Below are 12,209 nucleotides of genomic sequence, written 5' to 3'. Positions count from 1 at the left end.
AAATAGAGTAAACTATCAAAATGGTACCCGAAAAGGTTGCATTGTTGACAAAATGAACTTAAAAGATGCTAATGACAAATAAGTCTCTGAAAATTTTAAAAAGATGATAAAAAAAACTAAAAATTAAATATACATTTTAAAAGTTAATTTAAAAAATCAAATTTTGATACAAATTTTTGCAATCATAATTATAAAAATAAGATTTTTTTATTCTTAAAATTTGATAATTTTTTGTTAAGTAAAATTTTTTAATTTTATTGTGAGTAAATATGAAATATTTTGTTACTTATAAAAAATATAATATTTATTAATTTTTTTTATCGTATTTTTAAATCATTAAGAAGTAATTTTTCGATAACATCTTTTAAGAGACTTTTTGTGAGCAACAAAATCTTTTGCGTATTGAATTGGTAATTAACCTAAACAAATATTATTGGGCTTGATTCAAGATAAATAGGCCCATATTTTTATGGCTTGATACTTGCGGGGGAGCAACAATAAACGTAGAGAGGGGGCCACCGAGAAACTTCCACTCAATCAAACAAAAACTAAAATCGCAGCATCCCAACACACACTTAATAGATCTCCTTCTTCTCCTCCTCCCTCTCCTCGATCCATTCTTTCTTCTCACGATCGCCGGATCCCAACTTTAATCAACAAAGCATGGCTGGTTTCAGCGGCGATGAAACTGCTCCTTTCTTCGGATTCCTCGGCGCTGCCGCTGCCCTAGTTTTCTCCTGTAAGCCCCTCTTTCCTTTCATTTTTCTTCATTGCATAATAGATCCCTTTGCCCCAATTGCCCAACAGGCAAAAAAAAGATCCAAGTTGTGATTTTGATGTGTGGGGTGTGGTGTGATTCAATTGTTTGATTTAGGTTCAATTATATGCAGGTATGGGTGCGGCTTATGGCACTGCAAAAAGTGGGGTTGGGGTTGCATCGATGGGTGTGATGAGACCCGAGCTTGTGATGAAATCAATTGTGCCAGTTGTCATGGCTGGTGTGTTGGGTATCTATGGTTTGATCATTGCGGTTATCATCAGTACTGGGATTAACCCTAAGGCCAAATCTTACTATCTCTTTGATGGCTACGCTCACCTTTCTTCTGGTTTGGCTTGTGGCCTTGCTGGTCTCTCTGCTGGCATGGCTATTGGCATTGTTGGGGATGCTGGTGTTAGGTATTTTGTTTCTCTTACTCCCACTTCTGAATCCTAATTGCTTGTGGTTTGTTGTAGAGAAGCTTCAACCGTTGTGCTAATCTCTCTGTTTTTGTTTTTTTTTTGTAGTGACATGTTTATAGGATTTAAATTACTTGCAAGCCATAATGTATTCTATAAGTTTCAGTGATTTTAGTATATCAATGATTGATTTAGTAACGAGTCTTGTTCTTGTTTGTGATTAAGGTAGCCAATGATTCATATGGCCTTTAATTCATGTGATATGTTTTGTTTGATTTAACGAGTTGCATGTAATTTTATGTTTTTTTCTTTAGATATGTCTGTAACTTGTATTAGTTGTCTTGCCTTCCTCTGCTATGATGGATATAAGATCATTCCCTCATTCTACTTTAGCATAAAAGGTGATACTGAATTAGAAACGTTCAATGCTTCTTTTGTTAATCTTTTCTGTCTATTCTATAAATTCTGCTGTGGTTTCTGGTTTGTTCGTTGCAGTTAGAATACAGATTTTAGCAGAGTATATATATTGTTATATCTATTATGATGGATGGACTTGATACTTAATGCATCGCATAGGTGAAGATTTGTTTGGAAATTGTAGTTATATGGATAATTAGTTAATTACACATCCTTTTCTAGTTAGAATAAGTATAGTCTCTTCTGCATGTATGCCACTGTATAATAAAGAAACAGCTATTCTTACATATAATAGTGATTAAACAAAATAATTTGGTTTACATGTCCAAATGGAAAATACAATTTTATTTTTCAAAAATGTTGAAAGACTAACATTCATATTGATTGTTTAAATCCAAAGTTCTTAATTGTTTAAGTGCTTTTGGTAACTTTTGCAGTTGCTGCTTTTATTATTATACTGCAATTCACTATGTATATACAACATTGCTGACTGGATAAATGTTTTTAATCTTTGGTTTAATGTGTTTAATTTGACATGCTAATGTTAATATACTGGTTTTGTAGAGCAAATGCCCAACAGCCAAAGCTTTTCGTTGGAATGATTCTCATTCTCATCTTTGCTGAGGCGTTAGCGTTGTATGGACTCATTGTTGGCATCATCCTTTCTTCCCGTGCCGGCCAATCCAGAGCTGAATGATTAATAGAGAGTTCCCTGTTGGTTGTGGTGCACAGACGCGTAGATTGTGAATGTTACCAGGGATTTTGTATTGGCAAGCTTTTTAGCTTTGTCATGCTCCTCATTCGTCTTTTGCAGGTTATCCAGGAATAAAACCCGTCAAACTATTTATTTGGTCATCACTGTGTTTAGTATGTTCGATTCGATCTAGATTGGATTTCTCTGTAATAAAACAGATGTTTGTGTTGGTTACTATATTGTTTAATTAGTATTATTTCATACTCTTCAGCCAAGTCTCTCTTTATGATTTTGGAACTATAATTGTTGATATGACTTCGTGTAGTGTCTTAATTCTTGTATGAAGGTGGATTGCTATGTCAAATTAAAGATTTCATAGTGCCTTAGCCGTGTTTCTGAAGTACTCAAATGCAAAGAACATGCTATAAAAGGAAGTATTTTTGTTTTCAACAACTATTTTAAGTTGGCTTTAGCAAATTATAATTCAAGGTGGTTTAGAGAGTGGCAATTGCAATCATTCTAAGAAATGACAAAGTAAAAAAATATATATGAAAGACAGTTACCAAGAAATTGTTTACTTCTAAAATTTAAAAATGGTCAATAACTAATTTTGAAGATCAAAGACATTCGATGAGGATGCACAAAGATATAAAGTCGATTTGACTACCAGAATCCTTCTTTTAGGGTTGACCAAGAAACCAAGAAAAAACTCTAAAGCAGTAAAGCTCCTATTTTGAACTTAGATGAACCTGAGAAAGTAGATAACCTTTTTTTTTTTTTTTATCTCTATGTGACTTTCCTTTATATTTTTGAACAGTTTTTTTTATAGGGTCATTAACTTGTTTCTCTAGTTCTATTCCAAAAGGTTTTGTATTCCTTTTTATTTGTATGATAAAAATATTTAAAAATTAATTTTATTCATAGATAAATTTATTAGTATTATGAATTTTCATATATTGAAATGATATTAGGAGTTTACTCTAGTTGTACTGATTACTGAATCATGGACTGCTATCTAAATTTAAGACTACATCAATCATTTTGTCTACTGAATTTCTCTTTGTTTAGGCCAATGCTTTTTGTTTTGGAGACTCAAAAAGTGGATTGCAGAGTCTTATACTCGATCTGGAAATGTATATTGATTAATGAATTTTAAAATAGAATAGTGTTATATATTCAAGACTTTTTGTTAATCAAATCCAACTAAATTTATCTGTCATAACAAAAATCAGGATGTGTAGCATTACTTTTTCAAATATGCAATCGGGATGATTGAAAATGGAATTCAGANAAAAAAAAAAAAAAAAAAAACGGTTGTTCCATGACAAAAACAAAGTACTACTTCACTTTTAATCCTGGTGAAATGTTATACACTGATACTAGTTACTATCACAGTATCTTAAAAAGTTAGATCTAATGATAATGTTCGGCTTTTTCGAGATTTACTAATATATTGAGCATTAAAAATATTCTTATCATTACTTCATTCTTTACATAATTACAAGAATTGAATATCTTTAGTTCAATACCTTTTCTGTTTCACGATGCCAAGTGATATTTTAGGATCCTTCGGCTGTATTTGTTTTTGAAAATAGGATAAAATAAGACACTGAGAACAAGATACAAAAGACAGAGACACAAAATTTTGTGTTCTTATATTCTATTTGATGATAAACTAGAACTGTTTTCTTGCTGTCTAATATTCTATCCTCGTCTTTTGTAGTGTGAGTTTTTTCTGATTTTCGAGTTTGGCGGAGCTCTTCGATCTCCATCTGTCTCTTGGCCTTTTCGCGGAACTCGGCGAGTTTTTGGTTTGGTCACGATGATTGGTTCTTGAAATTTTTTCGACTGGAGTCCACTCTTGATAGCATGCAGATGTACTTCGGGATGAAGATCTGGTATGGTGATAGCTATCTTTGTGAAACGGGTTATGTAATCTTTTAAGTTTTCGTTCAGACCTTGTTTGATTGTATTCAAATAGTCGGAATCGTGCAAGTGTTAGAATTTTATAAAGTTTGGGTCCCCAATTCTGATCACACAAGAACAAAAACACACCTTGATTCCATCTGATTATCTGATTCAAGAATTGGAAGTTCTAAATTAAATTAAAGAATTTTATTGACAATGGCTGGAGGTACATAAATTACTAGTTTTATAAAATGTCTAACATGTGGTATCAGAGCAAAATTATCTCTGCCTTGCCATTTCAAAATTTAATTACTGTCCATTGTTTTGATAATTTTTTTTCAAAAGAAGAATGTGTAGTATGAATTTTGAAATAAGTAAGAAAAACTATTGAAATTAAAATTGACGTACCATAAGAAGAGGGAATAAAAAATAATATTCTCAGAAAGAATCTTCTAAATTTGTGTCGTAGTTGTTCTTCATAATAGTATAATTTTCCATGATTTTCATAAGTTTTCTTATTCTTGAATATATATATATATATCAGGATAAGGAAGCTTTACTTAGATAGGGCTTTGATGCTCTTTATTCCTTCTCAAAAGAAAATGCCATTTAACAAAGACGGACTGGACTCTCCCGTACTGAAGGCAACGCAAAGTTGCCAATGCTTCTAGTGCGAATCTTGCTTTCGAAAGGATCAGAGCCTAGTGTACTCTCTGTTCTTTCTAGTCTGGGTCTGCTTTGCCAATGCACTGATAGCTATGATTCTTCGATCTCGAAAGTGAAAAGATAAGGATTGGATGCTGTTCAAAGATCTCCCCTGCTTACCTTTAGCGGGGATCAAAACAACTTATATAAAGAATATAGAATAAATAAGGAAGGATAGCTTCCCATGCCATGACCAGAGTTCACAGTCGATTCTCTAAAAGGAAAAGCAAAGAGCGGTAATGCTGACTCTCCTGGCGACCTAATGTAAGTTCTTTCAGTACTTTTCGAGCTAGCATAGCAGCTGATATGGAATAGCCTTTCTCTAGCCTGGAGCCTGGCAAAGGACGATCGTAGATACGATAGGCCTTCCATTGGGATTCGTGCAAGCAAGAACTAACTCGAGAGGATGTAAACAGCGGGAATGCAAAATCTATATATATATAAAAGGAGAAAAGAAGAAAGGGAAGACGGTAGAAGAGAGAAGACAGAATGAACTTGTTTCAATGGATGAATTTTGTTTGTTATATGCTTTCTACCTTTACGTTGAAGTTGTTGGGCTTCAAAATTTAAAGTTATTATAAAAATTTAAATGGATGAATTTTGTTTGTTATATGCTTTCAAAATAATTGTCCCCCTAGATCATCTTCACTTTTGGTATCAATCATGTTATTGAATTTATTTATTTAATCATTATATTTACATGCAATATAAATTCTTCCGCTGCATATTATATTGTGATTAATATATGATTTATTGAGGAGTAGCCACAGCATCTTTGATAATAATTATATTTAAAGAAATCACATAAATATTAATATGATATATTTGTATTTATTGTGAATTATATAATAAACTTACCCACAGAAATTTATTATGTTATTCACATATAATTAGATTGAAATAGAAAATATTTCTTACTTCTTAATTAGCCTACAGGTATTAAGAAGTAGTATTTTATTTTCTAGTTTCAATACTTTAGTTAATATAGTGAATATTATGTGTGTTAAAATCTTTGTTCACAAGTAGATTTTAATGACACTATGATTCATATTTATTTTGATATGATTTGCATTGGCATGTATTATCATATATTATGGATTTTGATGTGCCTATTTAAAGTTGAATAATATTAGCATGATTTATTATTTGCAGCAGTAATGATATCTGAAACTGTATCTGAAGTTCATTTGTTAAGTGGTGACAACTATAAAGAATAGAAATATAAGATTCTCTTTCACTTAGGGTGTGCAGATCTTGACTATGCTCTTCGTAGGGAAGAGCCTCCGATACCTACTGATGCTAGTTCTCAAGCCGAGGAAGCATTATACGAACGGTGGGAGAAATCTAACCGTTTAAGTATGATGTTCATTAAGTCTCATATTTCAACTAGTATTCGAGGTTCAATTCCTGATTGCAGGAATGTCAAAGATTACATGAAGGCTATTGATAAACAGTTTGAATATTCTAGTAAGGCACTTGCAAGCACCCTAATGGCACAATTGTCATCCATGAGGCTTACCGGCGTAAGAGGTATGCGTGAACACATCATGAGGTTGAGAGACATTGCAGCACAACTGAAAGCTTTAGAGGTTGAGATCTCTGACTCATTTCTGGTACATCTTATTCTGAATTCTCTTCCTACTCAGTACGAACCATTTAAGATTTCTTATAATACACATAAGAAAAAATGGTCCATTAACGAATTAATGGTGATATGTGTGCAAGAGGAAGAAAGGCTAATTCAGGAATTTGGTGAAAGTGCACTATTAGTGACAAATGAGGGTGGTAAAAAGCAAGCTCATAAGAAGAAAGGAAAGGGTATTGTATCCCAGGCCATCCTATGAAGAAAGAAGGTGCACATTGTTTCTTTTGTAAAGAGAAAGGACACATGAAGAAGGAGTGTCCAAAAATTAAAATTTGGCTTGAAAAAAAAGGTACTAACCTTTGTGATCTTATTCCTTCAGTATGTTTTGAATCTAATTTTGTTGAAATATGTCATGACACTTGGTAGACTGATTCTGGTGCTGAAATTCATATTTCAAATACCATGCAGGGTTTCATAAGCAAAAGGAAACCAATAGGAAGTGAACTGAGCATCTATATGGGCAATCGGATGCATTCACATGTGGAAGCTGTTGGAACATTTAGGCTTGTATTAAGTACTGGTTGTATTTTAGATTTAGAGAAAATATTTTATATTCCAAATTTTTCTAAAAATTTGATTTCTTTATCTAAGCTTGTAAAACAAGGATTATGTATAAATTTTTATGATGATTCTATTGACATTATTAAAAATTCTAATATTATTGGACGTGGTACTTTAATTGGTGATTTATTTAAAGTCTATTTAGCTAATAATGTTCCATCTAGTCTTATGGTTATGCATGGTAATGGTATAAATGAAAAATCCTCCATGTTGTGACACCGAAGGTTGGGACACATCTCCATCGAGAGAATAAAGAAATTAGTAAGTGATGGAGTTCTTGAACCTCTAGACTTTACTGATTTTGATACTTGTGTAGATTACATTAAGGGAAAGCAAACCAAAAGTCTCAAAAAGGTGCTAAGAGGAGTTCTGACATATTAGAAATAATTCACACTGACATATGTTGTCCTGATATGTCCTTAAGTGGTCAGAAATACTTCATCTCCTTTATTGATGATTATTCACGATATATGTATCTCTATATGCTTCTTAATAAATATGAGGCATTGGACGCTTTTAAAGTTTATAAAGTTGAAGTAGAGAAACAATGCGGAAAGAAAATTAAGATCGTGAGATTAGATAGAGGTGGAGAATTCTATGGGAGATATACTGGAAGTGGGTAAGCACCTGGTCCATTTGCAAAGTATCTTCAAGAGCATGGTATTGTGGCACAATACACCATTCCTGGTACACCAGATCAAAATGGTGAGGAGTATGCTTAGCAACTCCAATCTTCCTTTATCCTTGTGGAGTGAAGCCCTTAAGACAGCCATATACACATTTGGGGTTGTCCTGCTGAAGTTCGGGTTTATAATCCACAAGAAAGGAAGTTGGACCCAAGGACGATAAGTGCCTATTTTATCGGCTATACAAAAAAGTCTAAGGGTTACAGATTTTATTGTCCCTCCCATTTAAGTAAAATAGTTGAATCTAGAAATGCAAGATTTTTAGAGCATGATGTGAAAAGTGAGAGAAATCATCCTCTTAAAGTTGTTGAGAATGATAATGTTTGTCAAACCTCTCCATGTACAAGAGTGATTGTTCAATACAATGCCCATACATATAGGGTCAATGTAGAACAACCTATTACTAATGTTCCACATCATGAAGATAATGTTCAAGTAGATCATATATGGTGGAGGATCAAACTCTTCATAATGAAAATGTTGTTCAAGAACATATTGTTCAAGAGCAACTTCAAGAAGAGGGAGAACCTATTATGCCACCACCTTTACAAGAGATTGATGATGCAACATTAAGAAGATCAAAAAGAATAAGAAAGCCTGCAATTTCTAGTGACTATGTAGTGTATCTTGCTGAATCTGACTATGATGTTTGTGATGAAAATGAGCCAACGGCGTTTTCACAAGCAATGGAAAGTCGTAATTCCAATTTCTGACTAGATGCTATGAAGGATGAAATGAATTCTATGGAGGATAACCAAGTTTGGGATCTTGTAGAATTGCCTGATGGAAAAAAAGCCATTGGCTGTAAATGGGTCTTTAAGACCAAGAAGGATTCATCAGGCAATATTGAGCGCTACAAGGCTCAACTTGTTGCCAAAGGATTTACTCAAAGGGAAGGAGTTGACTACAAGGAAATCTTTTCTCCTGTTTCAAAGAAAGACTCTTTCTAAATCATTATGGCATTGGTAGCACACTTTGACATGGAATTACATCAAATGAATGTGAAAACGGCCTTCCTTAATGGAGATTTGGAAGAAGAGGTCTATATGAGACAACCCGAAGGGTTGTCTCAAGTGCTAGTAAGGAGTTAGTTTGCAAGCTTAAAAGAGCAATGTATGGTCTTAAGCAAGCTTCCCAACAGTTGTATTTGAAGTTTCACAATGTGATTTCTTCATTTGGGTTCATTGAGAATATTTCTGATCAATGTATATATCACAAGGTTAGTGGGAGCAACATCATATTTCTCATCTTATATGTAGATGATATTTTGCTTGCAACAAATGATTTAGGGTTGTTACATGAAGTGAAACAATTTCTCTCTAGACATTTTGATATGAAAGATATGGGTGATGCATCTTATGTCATTGGCATAAAGATTCATAGAGATAAACATAAAGAAATTTTAGGTTTATCTCAAGAAGCCTATATTAATAAAGTTCTTGAGAGGTTTAAAATGAAAAATTGTTCACCAAGTGTTGCACCTATTGTGAAAGGTGACAAATTCTGTTTAGATCAATGTCCCAAAAATGAACCTGAAAAGAAACAGATGCAAAATATTCCTTATGCTTTAGCCGTTGGAAGCCTAATATATGCTCAGGTCTTTACAAGATCTGACATTGCTTTTGCTGTTAGCATGTTAGGAAGATATCAAAGTAATCCAGGAATTATCCATTGGAGAGCTACAAAGAAGGTCTTAAGGTACCTTCAAGGGACCAAGGACTTCATGCTTACATATAGACGAACCGACAATTTGAAAATTGTTGGATACTCAGATTCAGACTTGGCGGGATGTGTTGATTCTAGAAAGTCAACGTCAGGATACATCTTTATGCTTGCTGATGGAGCAGTATCTTGGAAGAGTGCAAAACAATCACTTGTAGCCACTTCTACCATGGAAGCCGAGTTTATTGCTTGTTTTGAGGCTACATCACAAGGTGTTTGGTTAAAGAATTTCATCTCTGGGCTTAAGATTATGGATTTTATCTCTAGGCCATTGAGAATATATTGTGACAATTCAGCTGCTGTATTTATGGCTAAGAATAATAGAAGTAGTAGTCGAAGTAAGCACATCGATATTAAGTACTTAGCCATTAAAGACCGAGTTAGCTCTAATGAGGTACAGATAGAGCATATTAGTACTAAACAGATGATAGCTGATCCTTTGACAAAAGGCATGCCACCAGGATTGTTTAAGGATCATGTTACCAGTATGGGTTTATGTTCTGTAATGTCACTTATATGACTTATGTTATATTATATGACATATTTGCATATGAAATTCCTATTATTGTTTGTTTCTCATTTGGTCAGTATATATGCGCATACATGATTGAGAATGACAAATAAAATTCAGTGAAGGACCTAGAATAAGCATTGTGCTTATTCCTACAGAAATACCACATAAAGAGTTTATTCAATTAGGAGATGTTACATTGTAATACATAGAAGGTAATACTCGATTAATGAGAACCTACCGCTATGATTCATGTAATTTGTCTTAATTGTTTAAACATAGTATGTAATTACAAACTATACGTAACAAATGTTGGACCAAGTGGGAGAATGTTAGAATTTTTATTCTAATTGTGGTCCAATTTGTTAATATAGAAATTAGTTTGGGTGGTGTTATAATTATTCATTATTATATGATAGTTGGTCTGTTCTTTGATGGAAAGAACACGACTGTTCATCATAAATTTTATAAAGTTTGGGTTCCCAATTTTGATCATACAAGAACAAAAACACACCTTGATTCCATCTGATTCTGTGATTCAAGAATTGGAAGTTCCAAATTAAATCAAAAAATTTTATTGGCAATGGCTGGAGGTACGTAAATTACTAGTTTTATAAAATGTCTAACAGCAAGTAGATAGAAGAAGCTGCGAAGTAATCTTCAAAAAGTTTTGCGAGTTCCTAAAAACGAGAAATAGAATCTGCAGGCAAAGAACAAAACTGATCAAGTGCAAGAATGTCTAAAAAAATAGGAAAATAATGACATAAAACAGGGTCAGAAGCACCGTTTACGATCATTATTGATCGGAATTTCTTAACGTGCTTCTTTGGGTCTCCTAACCCATCGTAAGGAGTTAGGTTCATCGTCAAAATGAATCTTTTGGGCATTTGAAAATTCATGATGTCAGCAGTGAACGATCCTACAACATCGTTGGGTTCATTGTCTTCATTTTCTGGCCGAACTTCCTCGTGCCGAGGAATTTCAGAAATATGTGTTGGATTAGATTCGTGATCTTCATCCTCCACTTGTTCAGTGCGATCACCATTGTTTTCAGTCCGGGCATTAGTCAGCTCAGCTATCTGGTTCGCCATCCTTTGATTTTCCTCCGCCATGCGTTGGTTAGTTTGTTGTAGCTCGGTTACCATCCGAAGAAATTCAGAGGGTGTTAGTGGAGGTAGCTCAACCATGGATGGATACAGGAAGCTTTAAGCCAATAAAAGGGATGAGGAAAGATTTTATGTCTTCGGCCCCACGGTGAGCGCCAATTGTTTTGACCTGGGTTGCCAAGGTATAACTCACCGGCAGTGAGTCTTCGTACCGACTTGCAGGTTGTTGTACCGAGCTTATATTTCCAGCAGGGATGCACGTCGGCACGGAAGCGAACAACAAAAGGTGGAGAAGTACCTGCAAAAGGCACTGCGATACTTAAGTCAGTTCAATGTATCCAAGAAAATACCATACCTTCATTATATGTAGGATGAGGTATTTTGTAGTTACGTTTTTTATGATTATTTTCATTGAAGAGCAGTTATATCATATCGGGATGTTATGATTATGGTCGTTCGTTTGGTTTCGAGTTGTACCGTTTGGACGAATTATAGCTCATTAAGCTGAGCTATAACGTATAATGTCGAGTTATGACTTTTTAGTTAGATTGTAACAGCCATATCACAAATTGTTCTTACCTAGGTTGCCGAGGTATAACTCGCTGGCAGCGAGTCTTCGTACCGACTTGTAGGGCGTTGTACCGAGCTTATATTTCCAGCAGGGATGCACCTTGGCGCGGAAGCGAACAACAAAAGAAGGTGGGGAAGTACCTGCAGAAGGCACTCCGATACTTGAGTCAGTTCAATGTATCCAAGAAAATACCGTACCTTCTTTTTTTGAGGTTATGTTTTTTATGATTATTTTCATTGAAGAGTAGTTATATCATATTGGGACGTTGTGATTATGGTCGTCCATTTGGTTCCGAGTTGTACCGTTTGGACGAATTATAGCTCGTTAAGCCAAGCTATAACGTATAATGCCGAGTTATGACTTTTTAGTTAGATTGTAACAGCCATATCACAGCCCCAAGCTTGGCTTGTTTCAACCTGCTTCATTAAAAATATCGTCAAGCCAAGCTTGAGGGCTGTGATATGGCTATTACAATCTAACTAAAAAGTCATAACTCGGCATTATACG

The 12,209-nt window shown here is 34.2% G+C and overlaps 1 protein-coding gene across 1 annotated transcript; it reads left to right on the top strand.

Moving 5' to 3' along the window:
* Positions 1–485: 485 nt before the first annotated feature.
* On the top strand, positions 486–2,557 carry LOC107488047 (V-type proton ATPase 16 kDa proteolipid subunit). The gene is made up of 3 exons (XM_016108742.3): positions 486–739; positions 891–1,176; positions 2,158–2,557. Exons 1-3 carry the CDS (start codon positions 664–666, stop codon positions 2,288–2,290), a joined length of 495 nt encoding a protein of 164 aa, XP_015964228.1. The 5' UTR covers positions 486–663; the 3' UTR covers positions 2,291–2,557.
* Positions 2,558–12,209: the final 9,652 nt, after the last annotated feature.

The sequence above is a fragment of the Arachis duranensis genome, chromosome 5 (genome assembly GCF_000817695.3).
Source record: "Arachis duranensis cultivar V14167 chromosome 5, aradu.V14167.gnm2.J7QH, whole genome shotgun sequence".
Taxonomy (NCBI): Eukaryota; Viridiplantae; Streptophyta; class Magnoliopsida; order Fabales; family Fabaceae; genus Arachis; species Arachis duranensis.
Note: the sequence above shows the minus strand (reverse complement) of the source record. Positions and strands in the feature narration are given on the sequence as shown.